This window comes from Bombus huntii, chromosome 8 (genome assembly GCF_024542735.1).
Source record: "Bombus huntii isolate Logan2020A chromosome 8, iyBomHunt1.1, whole genome shotgun sequence".
Taxonomy (NCBI): Eukaryota; Metazoa; Arthropoda; class Insecta; order Hymenoptera; family Apidae; genus Bombus; species Bombus huntii.
Window position 1 is genome coordinate 2786814 of NC_066245.1, and position 19550 is coordinate 2806363.

The 19550-nt window shown below is 41.5% G+C and overlaps 1 protein-coding gene across 7 annotated transcripts in view; it reads left to right on the forward strand.

The window, feature by feature from the left end:
• Positions 1 to 19550, forward strand: part of LOC126868559 (uncharacterized) — a 55228-nt gene that overhangs the window by 24493 nt on the left and 11185 nt on the right. For 2 of the 7 annotated variants that reach the window (XM_050624132.1, XM_050624129.1), the window contains exons 2-6: positions 12441 to 13050; positions 17524 to 17666; positions 17875 to 18092; positions 18802 to 19028; positions 19215 to 19541. In XM_050624132.1, the coding sequence (XP_050480089.1) occupies positions 13021 to 13050; positions 17524 to 17666; positions 17875 to 18092; positions 18802 to 19028; positions 19215 to 19541 (945 nt within the window). In that variant the 5' untranslated portion in view covers positions 12441 to 13020. The other 5 variants (XM_050624127.1, XM_050624130.1, XM_050624128.1 and 2 more) reach the window with 4 other exon arrangements.

A 19550-nucleotide genomic window follows, 5' to 3' on the forward strand; every position in this document is an offset into this window, starting at 1 on the left:
GTCTCGATTTACAAACAAAATTGGTTCGATAAGGGGCCGTGCTAGTTCGCACCGGATAGAATTTAGGCGAGAACTTATGGCCAAAGAGATTAAGCGGTTTAAAAGTTTGTATTCGCTTAAACGTGGTTGATAATTATCGCGACTCGTAAACAAAAATTTGACACAGGGTTCGTCCCAGTTTCCCAGATCGAATATAAACGAGACTCTTAGAAGCAAAGAAATTAATTAGTTGGAAGGTTTTATGCTCTTTTAAACGCGGTAATTATTCCAATTTGAAAAGAACATGGATTGAAACGGGTTCTAGATTTTCTATAAGCGAACATTCTATGAGCAAAATTTGATCGATTAATTAAATTCAGTCTGTTGAAACGTTGAAACGTTCGATACGGCAAATACACGCGTAACTCCGAAACCAAACAGAGCAGCAGTTTTGGTAACGTGAAATTAATTATCGATTTGGCTATTGAACGAAGCCGGTCCAACTAATTATCGAATTTTTTTACTTCTTTATTATATCGTTCAAATTGATTGGATACACGGCCACTTGTTAGCGAGCCGAAACGAAACCGAATCGAAATAAGATCTTTGAGTTTCTCTTAATTATTCTCCGGCAAGTTTTTTTCTAGTGGTAGCACGACGCTGCAGCACTGGAGTTTCTCGGCCGGGATTCAAGTTTCTCGACGGAATGGAAATCTAATTCCGCATCCCGGCTCTTCGCTTAAGGAAGACAGCGAAAGCACATCGACGCGGCTTCTTCGAGGAATTAGAAACGAAGCGACCGGCTCGATGGAACAACTATCGATCTCTTCTGCCGTTAAATTTTATATCTAAAAAGCGAGAAGAGAGGCGGGCATGATCCGGTGACCGATGAAACGACGTTCTCGAAATACGTTCTAACGCGAGGCACGAAGAACAAAGGCCTCTCACGGGGACGTCTTCTTCGCGGGTCTCATGGGAGAAATTGAAATTTTCCCGCATTATATTCCTAGCTTGGAATTTAATTAAATCTCCTTTAAGCGACCACGAATCGTGTTTTACCGAAATGAAAACGTAATTTAGACTTTTGTCCATGTCGAAGAGGACGAACACCGAGATATTTTCTTCTTTCAAAGCTTTCGGCTTTCTCAACGATGGTTTTGTCTTTTCCTCGAGCGATAAAACACGCGAAACGAGATTTTTCGTTCCATCTGCTTGTCCGTATCTAAGCGTCCTAGAAAAATATTTTCTTTCACATTCTCGGTTCATTTTCGCGTGTAAAATAATCTCTTGTCGATCGTTCGCGCCTTAATCGAGTACACGAAAACGGTAGCAAGTTTTTGATCGCGCTATCACGCGATCGAAGGTACTGGGAATTCTCTTGGAGCAATTGATCGTAAACAAACGATAAACCACGCAATTAGAAATAAAGAAAAGCTTCGTGCCGCTATTCCAAATTGCTTGTAACGTTATTGGCAAATTCAATCGGTAAAAGGAATAACGCGATTTTAGTGTTGTAAATTGTTTGGCATAATTGGAGAATAATTTGACCGTCCGTTTTCAAAATACCGTTTGCCCCAATTAGCGGAATCTGCCAACGTGAAATTCATAAAATTCAACAGAAAACGTACGTCGCTCGGAGCAACGAAAATTTCATCGAAATTGCCACCGTTGATTCCACGTGACTGTCCTTCGCTTTTCAAAGGGACAACTATTGTCCGAGCTTTCTATGGTGTTTCTTGTCTACCATTCATCCGGTCCTGCCATTACGATATCTGTATATCCTGCCTCGGGTTTCGTTTTGTCTCCGAATATCCCCAATGCAAACGTTTTCCAACGTGATATTTAACGACACAATGTCTCCACTTTTAACCCCGCACGCATTTCGCCTCTCTCTTGTCTTTCTTTTTCTTTTTATTTCGTTGCTTAACGCTTTATACCGTTCCATGGCCTTGTCGCTCAACGCGCTGCTTTTATTCACCGAGTACTCCCATCTCGAAGAAATGATTCACGCCACAACTCGGGATACGCGGTGTTAGGATCATCTGTACTTGATCTTTTAGTAAGTTTTCATCGATTTACACGAATTATTGAAAAGTGGAGCTGTGGCCGCTTCGGTCTAAAAAAAACCGATCGCTACTCGATTCTTAGAAAAAATATCCTTCGCGCTGGTAAGCTCGCGTATCTTAAAGAGATAATAACAAGCGCAAATAAGAGTAAATTTTTAGGTAAATTTTCAAGAATAATTCTTCTAACGCTATCGTTGTTACCTAGTTTGTAGTTTCCCAGTCGATTATCGTATGCCTCGAATGACCTCAATTGCTCCTGACTATACTCTGACGTTAGATAAAAACGTAAGCGCGAACTGTGACTCGCTGGATCTCGAATTCAACATTTCGTTTTCAATAGAATCTATGGGACGTCCGTTGTCAAAAGTTCCGAGATAAAGCAGCTCTGTATTTTATTACGCTGTCGTTTATTCTAAGCCGTAGGTCCTTTGAGTTCGCCGACTACGAGTTTGGAATCCTTAGAAGCTGCGACACTCTTTTTCTTTCTTTTTTTTTTTTTCTCTCCAAGTTCTTACTCGATGGACATCAGGAGATTTCACGGAACCGTAAGGTTGATTCAAAAGTTAGGAAAAGGCAGGACGCCAAGTTCGGCGTACGCTTTCAAACGACGGAAGAAAAAACACAAGAGTAGGCGGTGCTGCGAGCTGTCGAATAACGCGTTTAGTCTCCACGAGCCTGGGAAGCTTATTACCAACCGCAATCGCCTAATCTTGGATAAGTGGAAAGAAGAAGTACTCGTGGCACTTGGAGGTTAAACGCACACTTGGTTAGGATTTTTCGCGCGACTACCAGAAACTTCTTTCTCGAAGTTTACCTTTTTCTCAGTCGGATTAACACCTTGATGACGCACGTGCACGTGCAAAGTTGAAAACTGCGTTTTGTCACGGATGACTCAATGCTGATTCAAGTTTCTTTCGAGGCAGACTCTTCTTTTGAGAATGAACGCCATAGCACGCGCATGACTCACTTAAGTTTATGATCAAAGTATACATTTTAATTAGGTCTAATTTTTCAAACGGAATACGTAGCTCCGTTACTAACGAGATTCTATATGGCAAAATGAATCTCGGTAGTTCCAGGAAAATTAGAATAATTTAATCTTCTTTCTGTAATAATTCCTTCGAGTTGTATCGTACCAGTACGTTAGTCTCGTAACAGTTACGATTCAATGTTTCGTTATTTTTCGTATTAGCTTCCTGCGATCCTACGTCGAACCGAATTCGACACTCCGTTTCGTTCGACTCTCCTCATTTTTTACGCCTAAAGGACAGGTTTTGCTGGCGTTACGCGTTAACCGGTTTAACGGAGTTCGTATACACGTCGATCGAAAACTTTATTTCGATGTGGTTGACGCGTATACTCGTCGTGTGAAATAAAAAATTGTCATTTACTATAGAAGCTGAAAATTTTAGTAAAAAGTAACATGCATGGCATTTATTTATGGTACGTTCCTTTTATACTTGCAGTAAATCTATTATGTGTTTAAAAAAAAAAAAAAGTTGGATTATTTGATTATTCTCTTTGGTATATCGTATCGTGGTATCGTACAACGTATCGCTTTTTCTGAATTGAATCGATTATTTTCCCCAATGTATCCCCATTTTACCGCGTATATTGCCTATTCCCCGAATTGTTTCCCGTACTTTACCGCGTATTGTTTCGACGTTTCGTCTACTTCACTGTATTATTTTTTGGCAATTTTAAAATGTTTAATAACGATACCTGCTTCAGCGACGAATCGTTAACTTTTTATTCAATAAAAAATGTAATTCTTCCTCTTTTTGCTTTGCTTTTTTCGTAAAATTTATAATTACCATCATTTGCCCTGCGTTCCACTTGTATACTCGTCGTTGCTTGATTTCAATTACGCACCCCGTAAAAGACTTCTCAAGCTAAACTTCCCAGTTAACAGGTTAAAGATATTCGTAGAACTAACGCGTTCGCTGCGATATTTTTCATCTAAGGGCTGTATTTAGACGCTTGTGTCTAATTTGTTTTTTGTTTTTCTCTCGTTGTTCGATTCGCAAGGTAAACAGAAACCGTGTTTCCCAGTGATGTCTCGGAAAGATTAAAGGTTCCGGCTGTAGCTTAGCGACAGAGTCGCACGTAACGGGACGCAGCGTGTTTGAATTCTGTGAAAAATGGGTTAACGTAGCCGCGGGCGTTAGAGGTTCGCTTGAAAGAAGACTCGGAGTAAAGCGAGAACGTTTGGTCCGCTGGCAAAGCTTCTTCGTTTTACACGATATCATCGCGCATTAGTTCGGCCGTAAAAAAGTAGTATCGTCCATTGCATATCGCGTGCGGCACGTGAGACGTCACAGCGGCTGACCGGCTAACATGCGAGAACTTAGATTTCTGCGAACATTCGCAACTTCTTTCCATCTTCTACGAATTGTCCAACAAAGTTCGCGTCGCGTTACGTCCACGTGCTTCGCAATTTTTTGTCTTGCGAACGTTTCGTGAACACGATAAGAAGTGGCTAAAATGTCTTTACTTACACAAAGTGAACTGAAAAGAAAATTTTGATCTCGAAGATCAGCCACGTCTTTCCGGATGTCTGCTGGAAATCGAGCAATATTTTCACGCGAATCAAATAGAAATCAAAGAAATTTACATAATCACGGCGTAATTTCTCTGCTAAAATAACAGGGAAATAGTGGAAGAGGACGTATGATAACATCGTTTCTTCGTAGATCCAATCCAACCACAAGTATCGAAGCACCTGTTCGTTAAAGAAACTCAAACAAATTTTAATTTAGCCGATATCGTACGTTATAAGGCGCGTAAGATACGCGTGAAATGAGAAATAAATAGAAAATAAATGTAGTAAAACGCATTCGATTTGAGTGTCCCAGGACACGTGTCCTGATACTTACGATCGGCAGTGTACGTTTCCTTCGATCGCAATCTTTTACGCAATCGCATTCTCAAACTGTCGCGAGAAAACACAAAGGAAACCCGTTCTTGGCAAATTGCGGTTATCGGTGAATATCAGGAGGAAAAAACTCGTTAATGAAAATTAAAGTAATCGCACGACTGATTCTATATCGATGCATCACCTGTTACGTGGCAACAGGTGGTCTTTTGTCGAAATGAAAAAAAAGGGTACCGTTTTTTAACGCTTTTTCATTCGGTCGTGAAACGCAGCCCACGAAATTTAGGACGCTCCTTTCTGCCTTCGAAATTTTCACGACTGTCACTCGTCGCAATTCCAGTTCGTTGGATTTGTTCGAACGTCTGGACGCTCGGGTTTCTAAAAAACTGTCCTTCGGAAAGGAGCTCGTACGCGAGTTTCGAACGAACGTGAAACGATTGTGGGAAAATCTCGCATTTGTATATCTTCTCTTTTGATCTGCTCGTCGCAAGCTACACAATGTATATCTTCTTGCGTAACACGATTTTCGTAGATTTCGAGGCGACCTTGCGGACGCGTATCGAGATCTCCCTCGCGCAGAAATTCTCCAGTGAAACGACACGCAACATCCAGTAACGGGACAAAAGCACAGAAGCGATTCGACTGAATTTTACTTAACGAGACGTGTAACGTCCATTGTTTTCTGTAGATTATCGCCTCGATTACCTTCGTATCATTTTCGTGGCAAGAGGCTGATTTCCATTTACAAAAGCGTCGTACGTACCGTTCGACTTCAAACGATCTGCTCATGCCTCGTTCACTTAAAATAACTTTATAGCAAAAAGCGGTAATAGTCTAGTGATACCATGTATTTATATCTCCTTCTTTTCTCTCTTTCTTTCTTTTTTTTTTTTTTTTACGTTCAATGCGGCACACAAAATCGAAGGGAGAGCCTGGTGTCTGAAGTCGATCTTTTCATAACGCGCGTCCATTTATCCAACCGCCAGCAGCAAAAAGTAGGAAATCCCGATGACGAGTTTCACGTGTTTCACGCTGACTGTGTTCAATTTATATAACGTAATTGTCGAAACACAGATTTCGCCGTGTTTCGCATGCAACTACCAAAACTCGTTTACACGAGTTTAGTGTTTCATAAATATGGAACATCGTCTTTAGAAAATGATGCTATCGCGAATTGATTTTCTTCGTTCGCAACTATCGTTCTTAGTACGATCGAGACACTGAAATTACACTGCCACAAATCCGCTAGAAAGAATAGAAACGATATCAACTGGCAATCGCGTCGAAGATTCGTATCTAACTCGTTACGTCGTTTTTTTCCTACGAGTCGTTTCGAAACGCGAGGCGAATTTTCGATCTACGAAAAGTTGTTTGACGAGTCGGCAGATCCGCGGCGATATAATGGCCACGTTTTATGAGAGTAACGTGCCGGCCAATAGCCAGCCGTGCTACAGAAATACGTCTATTTGCGTGCTTGGTCACGCGAGAATTTGCGCGCTACGCAAAATGCAAAACGGCGCCTAACTGCGTCGCGAACGCTGCCGGCCGAATTCGAGCAGAGACAGAGCTCCGAATCACTGGTACTTTGCGTGGAATCGTCTGGACGATAGTCAAGTAGCGTATCGTTAATTTCCCCGTGGAGAAGCAACGAATTTCAAAGGCATTTTCCTTCGGAAGATGCCATTAAGTACAGTTGCTATGCAAATGACAAGGCGTTTTCCTTTTTCTTCCTTACCTTGTCTCTCTTTTACTTCGCGACGACGTAGGAAAATGAATTCCGCTAAATAGAAAGGACGGCTGAGCGGAAGTTATTGCTTACCCGAGACCTGCAACGATTTAAGTAAGCCGTCTACGATATCGGAAATGAAATCAGCCGGTCAGTCGGTTGACGTTGTAGACGTTTCAAGCATAATGAAAATTCTATTTTGCCTGTTAACGCGCATCGATATTTGGACGCTCCGAGATCGTTGCGAATATATAAAATGTACAGTTGTTCACGGCAGTGCTCGTACGCCTGCCATAGGAAGGTTTTATGAATATATTACGCGTATTACGTGGAACGTTTTAAAATTTTATTGTTGAGACCAATCTCGCAATATATAGAGAAGTTACGAGACATTTACTGCGAATATACGTGTATCTAGTAAAAAAAGAAAAGAAAAAAAAGAATAGTATATAGCACGAATAGTCGTCATGAACATTACCTGGATATCGAGACTTATTAAATCTAATTGATAATTGTGGATAATTGTGAATAATAATGAGATTCTAGCCGCGTTTGCAAAAAGTTTATAAAAAGTTCACATAGTATGAACCGTGTATTACGCATAAATACAGAACTCGAGCGACGCAGAATAGACATATTGCCTGTTCCAAATGAAACATTGCAAAGCAATTCGACGTAGATTATATGAAAAAGCAAGGAACGAAATTAACAGCAGATAAACGTTGCTCTACCACGACGTTGAAAATATAGGAAAGATATCAATCTTTTGATCGAATTGCAGCAGGTGCCTAAAGACATACTTCAGCACGCTAACGTATATCGAAGTTTCGCTGTATCTCAGCTTGGCAAAATTGGACAGGTTTTCGAGTTGTAGTTAACACGAGCGTGGAACAAAGTTGCGTACGGAAGAAAGCGACGAGCAGAGGGTAGCTCGCGATCCACGCAAACCCACAGAGAGGGATGATTTGCGTGCTCGGTCACGTGAGAAGTAACGCGTAGCACGGAATAAAGCTCTGTACAATGTAGACATGGTAGAATCGCGCAATCGATAGATAACTCGTAGTCTGGGCTGGGCTCTAGTTTGGTCGGGAGACGTTGAAGGCAGAATAATAGCTATTCGTCACGAAGCGGTGCAAGCCTCCGAGAGAAACGGCAGCTCGGATTAATCTTATGCAAAACATCGGAAAGAGAGAATCTATCGAATCGTGCAATTTCCACCGCGTTTTCCTTTTTTCCCAGTTTTGTCCTGTGGCTTCGTTACCGTTTATCTGACCACCGAGTCGATCGTCGCGAGTTACGGATTTCACCGATCCATTGATTCTAATCCTTGGAGATCCTGTATCGAGCTGGAACCCGCGTTATTTCGCTCAATTTTTTTACAATTCTCCACTTGCATCGACGCGTTAGCACGTTGACTGCCGCGCGTGTTTTCAATGAAATTCATCCTTCAGGGATTTGTGGTATAGATTATTCTGACCAAATGATTTCTTATGCCACTGTAGAGCACGGTTGGTCGTGAGGTTTAAATGACGAGATAACTCGCTGTTGAAATCATCAAATGTATTTAAAAATATTTAATAAATTCGCTAAATAACAGATTTAGTAGGTTCGCTAAAGATTGTGTATAGATCGCTAATTAGATCGCTCGAGACCGAGACTGGAAAACTGTTCGCCTTACGATCACGTTTATTTATTTACTGGTCAAGGGAGTAGCGGAAAGTTTAAATTCCTCTTTGTTTGACAGAGTTTATTTATTATTACGTTACGTATGTCCTAACGGTGTTGATACTCCGAGGCAAAACAACAACATGATTCGAATTGTCCTCTAGCGTATGTGCAGCTACATCGCCACAATTAGAAAAGGAATCAAATAGTATCGAAAACTTGGCATTCAACTCCTTCTGGGAATTTCTGTTGTACACGCTTTGACGGTTTACAAAATTGCAACAAGGAAGGATGTAACTATTAGAAGATTTAGAGAATTATTAGCTGCAAAATTATTAGGGTTGTCTGAAAATACAGAAAACCCTTGTCTTCGACGGAGTCGGCATAATATCATCGTTCGGAAAAATGATTCCGGAAGAAGCATTAGACGCGCATGTAAACTATGTTATGCGGATAAAGACGTCGAACGGACCGACCAAACACACGAGAGAATTTAAAGAAAACAACAACTTTTTGTCCAAATTGTCCCGACCAACCTCAGCTTTGTATAGAATGCTTCAAAGTTTTACGTTCTAAGTAATTTTCTTAATAAACCATTTTCGTATTACTTTTATAACTTTCTGTGCAATATCTTTTCAAACAATTACGACAATCCTTCGCAAGTAGTCGAATAAGCGTCACCCGAATACGAGTGACACGGCCCGATCAGAAACTTTTCTGTCAGCCGAATATGGGTGACGCGACAATCAACGTGTTAGAAACACGTGGATGTATTGGGTTGGCAACTAAGTGATTGCGGATTTTGTCATTAGGTGGTACTGACAAAATCCGCAATCACTTAGTTGCCAAATCAATAGACACGATATCGGCTACAGAGACGTACAGATGCATTGAAATTTTAAACAGCTTGTTGTGGAAATAGGCGGAACTCGATTTGTCTAAAAACTGGACCCTCTGACGTAGTTGCGTTATTCTTGACCTGCCGACTACATTTCTGTCGGGAATTTAAGCTCTCGATGTATAATAAAACCGAGCAATACGAATGACGATTGTTATCCCTTCGTTTTCTTCTTCAGCCTCTTTCAAATTGACAATTTAGAGAAGCTTTCCTTCGTCGGAACGTCGTTTGATTGGCCCCGAATCGATAGGATATTGGTAAATATTTTTCTCCTTTTAGAAGACGAAATGTTTTACGACTGTTGCAATACGAAATTGCGAAGGTAGGAAAAAGGAGCCGTTATATGTACTTTTCGAATAAAAGACCAACTTTCCGAGCGAGAGAATCGATCTCGTTCGGCTGGTATCGAGATTTCGTCCCCGTAGACGTCCTTTACGTTCCACGAGCGACACAAAACACATCGTACACACGGTGAGTACGACATTGCGTCATTTCGTTTCCTTCGGAGAGGAAAAAACGACATATAATTTTATATGATCGCATTTAGACCACGAATTGTTTCCCGCCGAGATACTAGGCAGTAGCACGAACAGCTTAATCATAGTTTCTTCGTCGGTTCGATGCATATTCAATTACCTGAGTCATCGAACTGTTTTTGCAGAGCCGCGTTTCGTATACTCCACATTTTGCAACACATATTTTTAATCATCGCTAGACTTGCCGACAAAAATTAATCGTTGTGTATAGGATAGCGAGCGAGCGTAGAGGCAGGGAAGCTTCTTTTACATCAGTTTCAACGTACTTTTCTCATTAAACTGTAATCCATAAGAATCAACAGGTAATTGTAGCGCGAAATAAAAATTCCAATGTCATTCTATATCCGTAGGTAAATTCAAGAAGGAATGTATTTCTTGAATCTTACAGACATATAACGGAAACGAAACTCTTCGATTAGTTGAATTTACGAACGAGCATTTTCCCCTGTACACATCCGTCGCCGTATGTACACGCAATAAATAAATATTTATGTTGCTCGTCGGCCGCCACTGGAGAACAAAGGAGGCAAGAGGGAAATGGTGAATATAGAAGGGGTGAGAGGAAAACAGAGTGTACGAAGAGAAAGGGAAAGGAACAGGAAGGACGGCATAAAGGTAAAAGCGTGGGCGGAAGCGTAGAAGGTGGAAAGGAAGGAAGCAGATACAGAGGGGAAGGGAAAGGGAACGAGAAAGACGGAAAACAAACGACGAGAGGGCGGGAAAGCGGGAGGCGAAAGAGAAGAGGACGAACCAAAGAAGAAAGGAAATAAAGGGACGAGAAACGAAAGGTGGGGAAGGAAGGGAAGCCCCATTATCTACTACGCGTGGCTGGAAAGTTGGCTAGCAGGATGACACGCGGGGCTAAGAGACGTATTTTGCTGGCTCTTCGTTCGACTTGTAAATGTGAACATTTCGCCCTCTAACGAAAATATGTGTGCCTTATTTTTGAGACTGTGTCAGGAAAGCTGCTGCTATTACGCTATAAAGCGATCCGACCTGAAATCCTAGCCAACTTTCCAGCCACGAATGGTATACGTGCGTACGTACTTGTTGGGAACGATGTATGGTTGTTCTGGATATTATACTTGGCTATAGACAAGGCAGGGAAATGTTTCGAGTTCGATGGAAACTCCATAGATTGATTCTAACAATAATATTTAATCGATGAACGCTTGGACGAATCGTGCAATTTGATTTTACCATTGCAGTAACGCTGGTCGTTAAACAAACTATTTCAACTTCGTACGATACATCATATCCGTGGATTATGTAAGAAAATAAGACGCAGTTACTTTCGATCGTTAGTTTGCTATTAATTCGTACGCGTTAATTCGCGTACTTATCGTTGGTAAGCTTTAGGCATCGGTTAATACGAAGCGAACTAGTGCTCACGTACTCGTTGCGTATGCGTCACGTCGTACATCTGAGAAAAAGTCTCGATGGGACGATGTTTGGAAATTCACGAGGTAGCCAAAGTCGAGATAAAATTCATGAATTCTGATCTTCGGCTCGATACATCGACGTACGAGCGACAGTGCTAGCGGAGCGCCGTAAAAAAAATGTTACGGCTTCGACCGACAACTTGACGATATTCTGTGGAACGGCGATATCCATTTCGCTAGTGTTGGCAAAAATAACGATGGGAAAGGAATTTTTCGCTTTCCAAAGTGGCCGAGAACCGGCTGTCAGCGTAGACGACGGAATACGATGAAAAAGAATCGCGATAACAAAGAGGCGCGGGTCAATCTGCATGCCCGGGGCAACAGTTTTCATCGGTGGGAAGCAATTAGAAAAGTCCTCGAATAAATCCGAGCTTTTAAAACGCGTCTCGTTCGCGGTCGTGTTTCCTCGTCGTGAAAAAAACGATGGAAATGGCCATGGATGGGGCCAAAGAGACGATCTCGGGCAATCGGACAGCTTGGACTTTAGTATCGGAAGTCAACGAACAGAAAGAAACGCGCCTCGTTGTGTTTAACCCTCTTTAGACTCGAACTCTCGAAATTGCGTATATCGTCGCTCTAATTGCATGTCATTTCAACTGGAAAGGAATTTGCAAGCTTAAAACTTTAAAACCCACGATATTTCGTAATGAATACATTTTGCCGATACGTTTTTATCAACTTGGAAGCCATCAAGAAACAATTTGTCAAGCAGTAAACTGCTCTGTTTCGATAATCCATCCTCGCTCATATATTTGAAAATACACTCTCTATAAAACAAGAAAAAAATAGATGCGATTTATTATATTCTTTCTGAAATAATATCGATATCGATACCAAGTACCGCAAATCGAATGCTTTTCGCTATTTTTCGCTATATTTGTCTTCCTATGGTTCCTTTCGTAAATTTGTTATTCCGTTCGAATCGGTTCAGGTAAATGTGACGAGTAGGTAGGTGTCCTGATACTTACGGGTATACACGCAGCAATGCGAATACCTTTGTTCGCGTGTTTCGTCAAACCACCTGAAGTCTGTCTACCTATTCAGTTTGCGCTAAATCAGCAAAAGAATCGCGTTTTAGTCGCGGTACCACTTGACTCGAGGTGTTGGTAATCAACGACGAAGCGAATCGCGTGACACAGCTAACCCGAGATTACTTTAACCGCGTTGAACGTACGAATTAGTCGAACGTTTGAGAGGGCTGCTTTCTCGCGAACGAGTGGAAACGATTCGATTGTAGTTGTTTTGAATTGCAGATGGTAGTGGTACAGCAGGCGCTGGAATTCGGTTGGTAGTGGCGCGTCCCGACTGTGGAGACCACCTGGTGAGAGGAGCAAGAGAAAACCCGGGATAGCCGGGTGAAGCGAGAAAGAAAAGGAGGCGGAGGTGGTGGTGGCGGAGGAGGAGGAGGAGGAGGATAGTGGAACAACTTTGCGGAGGGGACTGACAGTGACCAAACGGAAGAAAGTAGGCAGCGGGAAGGGGAAGGGAAAAGGAGAAGAAAAAGATAGAAGGCTCGGTCTCGTGGAAGGACATCGTCCACGGATCTTCCGGTAATTCAGGATATCGAAACTTGAAGCTGCGAAGGTCGCTGATGTCCGCTACGAGCCCTGCCCCTACCCCTGCCAGCTCAGCGTCATCCTCAGCTCAGAGCGGAGGAAGAAGGTCTTCGCTGCCATCGACGCGGAGGAAAATCCCATCGCTCGTTAGCCTAGGCCTTGATCGAAGAAGAAGGGAGATCTTTTACCAGTGTCTCGACGACCACCACGCGTTCTCTCGACCGAAACTTCAGTATCGCTGCTGCTGTATCGCCGATCAGCACGACCACCCCTCTGAATGTCTTCGCACATCCAAAAGTCGTGCGTGGTGAGGACACAGGTCCATTTTCGGTCCTTCTTTCGCAGAAAAAAGAGAGAACGAAAGAGAGAGAAAGAGGGTTCGTCTCACGACAAACCAGCCTACACTGTCCTAGCTTCGTTTTCTTTTCATTTTCATCAATGGTTCGTACCATCCCTCGAACCTTTGTCTTTCGTATCGTTTACTCGACCTCTATTCGTATTAACACTAGAACTACCGATAGTTAACACGGAGCTATTTCTATCAAAACCAGTAAAAATGACTGGTCTTTAAAAAATACGTGATAATAGAATATTTTTATATTTATTGATTTATTACTTTCTTACAAAAGCAATTGCATGTTATGTAGTACATTTTTGGTATTATTAATCCATCTGCGACCATCATCCCTAAACGAGGGTTGGGTACATTTATAAAAAAGGAAAAAAAAAAAATAATTGTAGAACCAGTCATTTTGACTGGTGTGGTATTTCTGGTGTTAGCATTTAGCGATCGATCCGGAATTTTTTTGATATCCGATATCATCATATCGAATGATACGCGGTAAAAATTTGAAAAACGCATGGCAAGTTGTACAAAACGAGGAAACTGGTTAATTGGGGTTCGATGAACAGGTTGCAGGATCCCTTTACACTTTGACAACTACCAGTCATTTTCACTGGTATAAGTAGCCTTGATACGTAATTATTTTAAGTTTGAATACATAAAAAACAAAATAAAATTCATTACGTTATTCTTTTATCGTTATCGTTGCGAAAGTCATTGCATCAAAGCGGGAAAAAAATATAACGTGAAGTAGGAATTTTAAAATAAAATTGTAAAACCAGTCAATTTGACTGGTGTAGTAGTTCTAATGTTAAATTCTATCGCGTTGATCAATTACCGTGCAACAACGTTGATCTCGTGAGAACGATGTAACACGCGTAGCTAGGATAGTTGGCGTAGATTAGGAACGGAATGTATCTATCAAACGTTCGATCGAATAACCGCTTGTCCGACCAGATTTATCAAAGCACGGGCAATTAGACTGGATCTGCTGTTCGTTTAATTTTAAAGGCGCTTACGCTCTCGTTGCGCTATACCCGTAGTTGACCTCTTATACCTAGGTTTTCCAGAGCTGTGGATTTACCGGAAGTACCTAAGTCTCGAGTTCAATGTCCAACGACGTGTAAAGTGGTAGAAGAGCGTAAAATGTACGACAATAATATTTGATAGCGATATCCTTTGTGTTTTACCAAAGTTTTACGATTTCAAAACACTTGCATTACGTCGATGTATCTTTTTAAACGCGATAGAAACAATTGCCACGACTTTTCCTTGTTATTCAACGTGTTTCGTTCGTCGAATAATCGATGAAATAAGAAGAAGCGAGAAAACGGTGACAAGGACTCGAATAAACAGTCGAATCGAGAAACGCGGCGACGAAGCTGCATGTTCGCTGGAATTCGATTTGATACGAGGAGGAAGTTGATAGAATTTCGCGAAAGTCTGACGGGCTATATAAAATCACGTTATTGAAAAGCTGCGATGTAAAAGTTAATATCGGAAATACTTCGCCTGCTACTATATCCGAGCCTCGTTTTTCGTTCTGCCAGTTTCCGTTACAGGGTCACGACTATACGTTGTTACACCGTAAGACAGAAACTAGAAAACTGCAACGATCGAAACAGTAGGAATTAATCGGCCATCGATTCCTTTTCCACTTTGTGAACAGAGAAAAGCTACAGTTTCCCTTTTCAATCGCGCATTAGAGAACCCATTAAGGACCGAAGTAACAGCGAAGCAATACGTGAACGTAATATGATTGCGAGATGTAAAGTAATTCGAAATATCTTTTGTATCGAGGTATAAAAAAAACGTACCGATATAGTTACGTACCTTATTGGAAAACATTACGCGAATCAGAAAGGCAGGAGTGATTTTCAAGATTTATAAAAAGTACGTACAAGTGGCTTAATTCTTTTTTTACATTTCGCGTAAGATCGTAAGAGACGTAGATGGAAAATGAAACAGCGACGAAAGAAGCGTTCAACGTATCCTTGGACTTTGCTTTCACGATCACAGTGCTAAAAGGTAAAATCCGGTAATACGAAATAACTGAAGAAGAAATTGTAAATGAAATGTATGTTACGTTAACGCTGAGATTTGTCCTTAATGGGTAAAAAGGAGGATTGAGAGAAGAGAGCAAGATTTTCGCAACAGATACGCGCGATCTTACGAAACGAACGAATTTTCCAATTTGCCTGGGGAAACGCGAGTAGGAAAATTTTATCGGTGAGAGGTGTAAAATTGGGGGTGAGTTACCGTAGAACGAGAACTGGAATAAGTAAAGAAACGAATCGGGGATGAAACGAGGGGTATCTGCATCGCGGAGTTGCTCGTGAACGGGGCACAGAAGTTGCAAATGGGGAAAGTTACGCGAAAGTAAGATCAGGAAGTTGCCCGTAAGAACCGATGGTTGAGCTCGCAAGGTATGCCTTCGAAATTAACTCCTTTCCAATTGGAAGTTTTCCTCCCGGGTTCGAGGAATTTTTCCAGCGACTTCTTTTATCTGCGAAAATTCTGTCGGTTGTTTGCTTGATACCGTTAATGCTTTTCCTTTTTATCAACGCTTTTCCTCCTTTTCCCGTTTGCTTTTAGAATGTAATTGATTTTGCAAAGAAATAAAAACATCTCTAGCCAAGGTCGCTTGAAAAGTTACCTTGTATTTTAGCGTTGCAGATTTAAATACCGAATTAAATGGCTGAACAGTTGACGCTTTATTTTAATCAGGTAATTTTTGTTCTTATTATGCTTTCTCTTTCTTATTATTTTCTTATTATCTTTTTTATGTTAATGCTTCGCGGCAACCATAGGATACGTAGTTAAGGAAGAATCTGTGAGAAAGTAAAAACTGTGCACATTTTCTACCAGTATCTTGTAAGCGTTTCCATGAAATAGTAAATTTTCATTCAAACGGAGATTCGATCTTCTACACTGTCGAGTCTCCGATATTTATTGCGCATTGAAATCATCCGTTCGACCTATATACAAAAATCGTTTCTCATGCATCTACGAAAATACTTTTTTTCATTCGTTTGTTAACGAACAAAATTGAATTGTAACGAACGCGCTCGTAACTGAACGCGTCAATTTTTCCTGCTTTCTTTTCCTCCGTTAGAACTATGGATCGCCCTTTAACGCGTAACTCATTTCGCCTTCAATTTCTTAAATCGCTTTTGTATTTGATTTCGTTCGGTAGCATTATTAGTCGTGTAGGCACGAGCGTTGGTTCGGCACTTCGCGATCGTTGGCCTCTGGATCAATCAAAAAGAGGATTTCATCGGCCAGTTTTCAGATACAGCGGGAAATTCATTCCGGTTGCCCAATATTTGCGGTTTAATAGGAGGATATCGTTTCCGTCTTGTTTTCGCACGTGGTTCTCGGCCACTGGTCTTGCTACCTGCTGAAAACTACAACCCTGCCGCTTTTCCAGCGATTAAATACCTTCCTCGGTAATTAATAATTATACGCTGGATTATCAGTCGGCCGTTCTTCAACGTCCTATGCTTAAACTTTTAGAATCGTAACGGAAATCTAACAAATGTGAAGTTATTTAACGCATTGGTTTTGAATCGGTTCGATCGTTTAAGGAACGCTGACGTTCTACATCTTTTCGTCATTTTAGTATCTCGGTATTTCTCGGCGAGATAACTTTGACAGACAAATAGAACAGTGGACAAAACGTGTTGAAGCAAACATTATTAAAGCGAAGGCATTTCTGATGAACAGAAGTATGCAACGCGTTATGCGATGCAATGTGTTAAACAACGGAACATTTTCGTCGGGAAAATTGGACATTCTGACGGCGAATTCTTGGATCAGAGAAAGACGCGATTTCGAATCCTCGAAAATGACGAGCTCGGTTAAAGTTAACGAATTATCATCGCGAAACTTTGCAGTTAAATATTGCGCTGGTCCTTTATAACTAACATTAGCCAGAGGAAAACTTTCTTTCTTCTAGGTAATGATAAATAGTAGTAATCAATTTATAATTGTGAAATACGATATAAAATTACAATTATTAAATATATAAATCGGATAATAGTAAATAATTTTGTTGGACGAAAACGAAAACCTCGCTGTCTATCCGTTTCTGAAAACGATGTATCGTGCGTTCTCTATCTTACATCTTCCTTTACCCCTTTTTCCTTTTCAATCTCCCGTCGAAAATACCCAGCAGTTCGATTCTCGAATTGGAAATACGATGTTCTATATTTTCATCGCGATGATATCGTTTTAGGTGGCGCGGATAATCAGTTGTCGAAAACGATCGGTTAGAAGTAGACGTACAAATTGCACGATGCAGAGACAAACGATTAAGACTCGGACAGCGGTTCAAAGAGTCGATTAGTCGAACCATTTCCCCTCTTTCTTCTGGAAAAGTCTATGAACGGGAGGTTTTACTTGCGTTTAATCGATGGCTGATTTACCGGGTTGCAGGGGCTTGAAGCGACATTGAGTGACAGCAAAAAGAAGTACGGCGACAAGGTGAATGCACTTCTGTCCGCCTGGGAGCATGTCACCAATTTCATTCCTGGGGCAACGCCAGAGGCCACCCAGTCTCTCATAGAATGGGCTCACAAGTGAGTATTTCCACCACCGATAAAACTGTGTTTCCCTTTTTCATCATCGAAATCCAAGGGTTTCTAATGAAAATGATCTTTACCTGTGCTCGTGTTCCTCTAAGAGGTCAAAGATGTGGCCTTCCACCTCGTTAATTTCTCTTCGACGAATTTCACTCTTTGTTAAACGCGGCTTAATTGGTCGTATCACGCGTCTTTATCGTTGTAGGCACACGTTGAAATTGGTACTGCGCGGGGAGTGGCCGAAGTTGTCACCCGCGACGAAAACGCACCTCAGTGTAACGTTACAGAGGTGCGCGTCACACCTGGTGCAACACCCCGCTGCACCCAGGTGCACTGCCCTGATAGCTCTGGTGCACAATCCATGGACTCATCCCGCTCTCGACAGCATACTTAACGGCCAACCGGATTCCGAACATGAAGAGGGTAGGTCGCGCACCTACTTCCTTTCTTCTTTCTCTTTACGCAACATGGGTTTTATATTCGTCGTTGTACAAGTCACACAAGGTGTAACCAAGAAGATCTTACGGCCTGGAATAATAAATAAGACGAGGATCACATATAATGATACAATAAAATTGCGTTAGTGTTATTCTTTTTTTTTTGTTTTTTTTTTTTTTTTTTTTTTTTTTTTGGGAAAATCGAATTTGAAAATTGAAGCTTATAATACGAACGATCCTTATCCGTGTTTGTATATTTTTAGAAAAACGAAAGAATACCCTGGCGTTTTTAATTCCTATGTCAAGAACACGCTCAGACTATATCTTATTCAAATTACGAGGCGTTGAACAAATTTCATCCTATTGGTTTTAAGTGATTGCGGATTTTGTCATTAAGTGGTATTGAGTTGCCAATCGAATACATTTTCGACCGAGTTTGTTTTGTAGGATAGCATCCTGTCGATCGTGCGTAGCCATGCGTAGCCGGTAACTAGGCAAATTCAAAGTTGATTTTCGCGAAAACGAAACGTCTGACGCAATTCGGTTATCGTTGATATTCGCCTTACGTTGAGTCATAGAATCTTGGCAATGTCAGTTGCACCGCGAATATAGACTCGTGACGTTGATGCAAAGTTCGCCCGTAACTTATGAAAGATGTAACAACGATCTAACGATAGATTATCCTCGATTTACAGAGTTCTGCTGTTCGGAGAAAGGTGAATTACTGACAATGAGGCTGAAAATACTTTGCGAGGACCGCTGCGAGGACATAGCGGTAAAACTCGCCGCTGCTTGCGTACGTTCTCTGCGACGGAGCGATCGGTTGCGCTCACTCTCGGATTCTCATCACGTTCATTACATGATCGACGTCTATATCGTCCTCTTGTATAAATTGAAACGCACGCAAGATATATTCGCTCAAGTGAGTATCGTTTGGGAGAAAAGGTGGACCCTTGGTTCGTTTTCGTGATTACACGAATGCATGTTTGGTTGCGTCGAGAACAGGCACAAAATATTTTGGATCCCGAACTGTGCCGCACGTACTTAGATTAATTTTCCGATGTTACAAAAGCGTGCATGGGGTGGTAAGGAAAGGCTTTCTTTTCAGCTAAAATTAATGGACCTCAGCGACGGATTGGAATTGGTCCAACGTCTCAGTGGTGAAAGACCGACGAAGTATGGAACTGCACGCGTTTGGAGAAATTCGATAAAAGCTGCCGAATTGGTTGCACAATATCTCGTTACAGCTGGTATGGTACGCCCTGTGCCGGAAACGGGTGCAAACATTTTGGAACAAATTCTAAACTCCTGGGCATTGTTGCATTCGAAATTAAAAGACGTAGTACCTACGTTGCCGGGGATGATAAGGAAATTAATCGAACCCGCTGAGAGTGCTCAGCACATTTATATCTTTTGCGCGGTACTTGTTAAGCATGTGAGTATA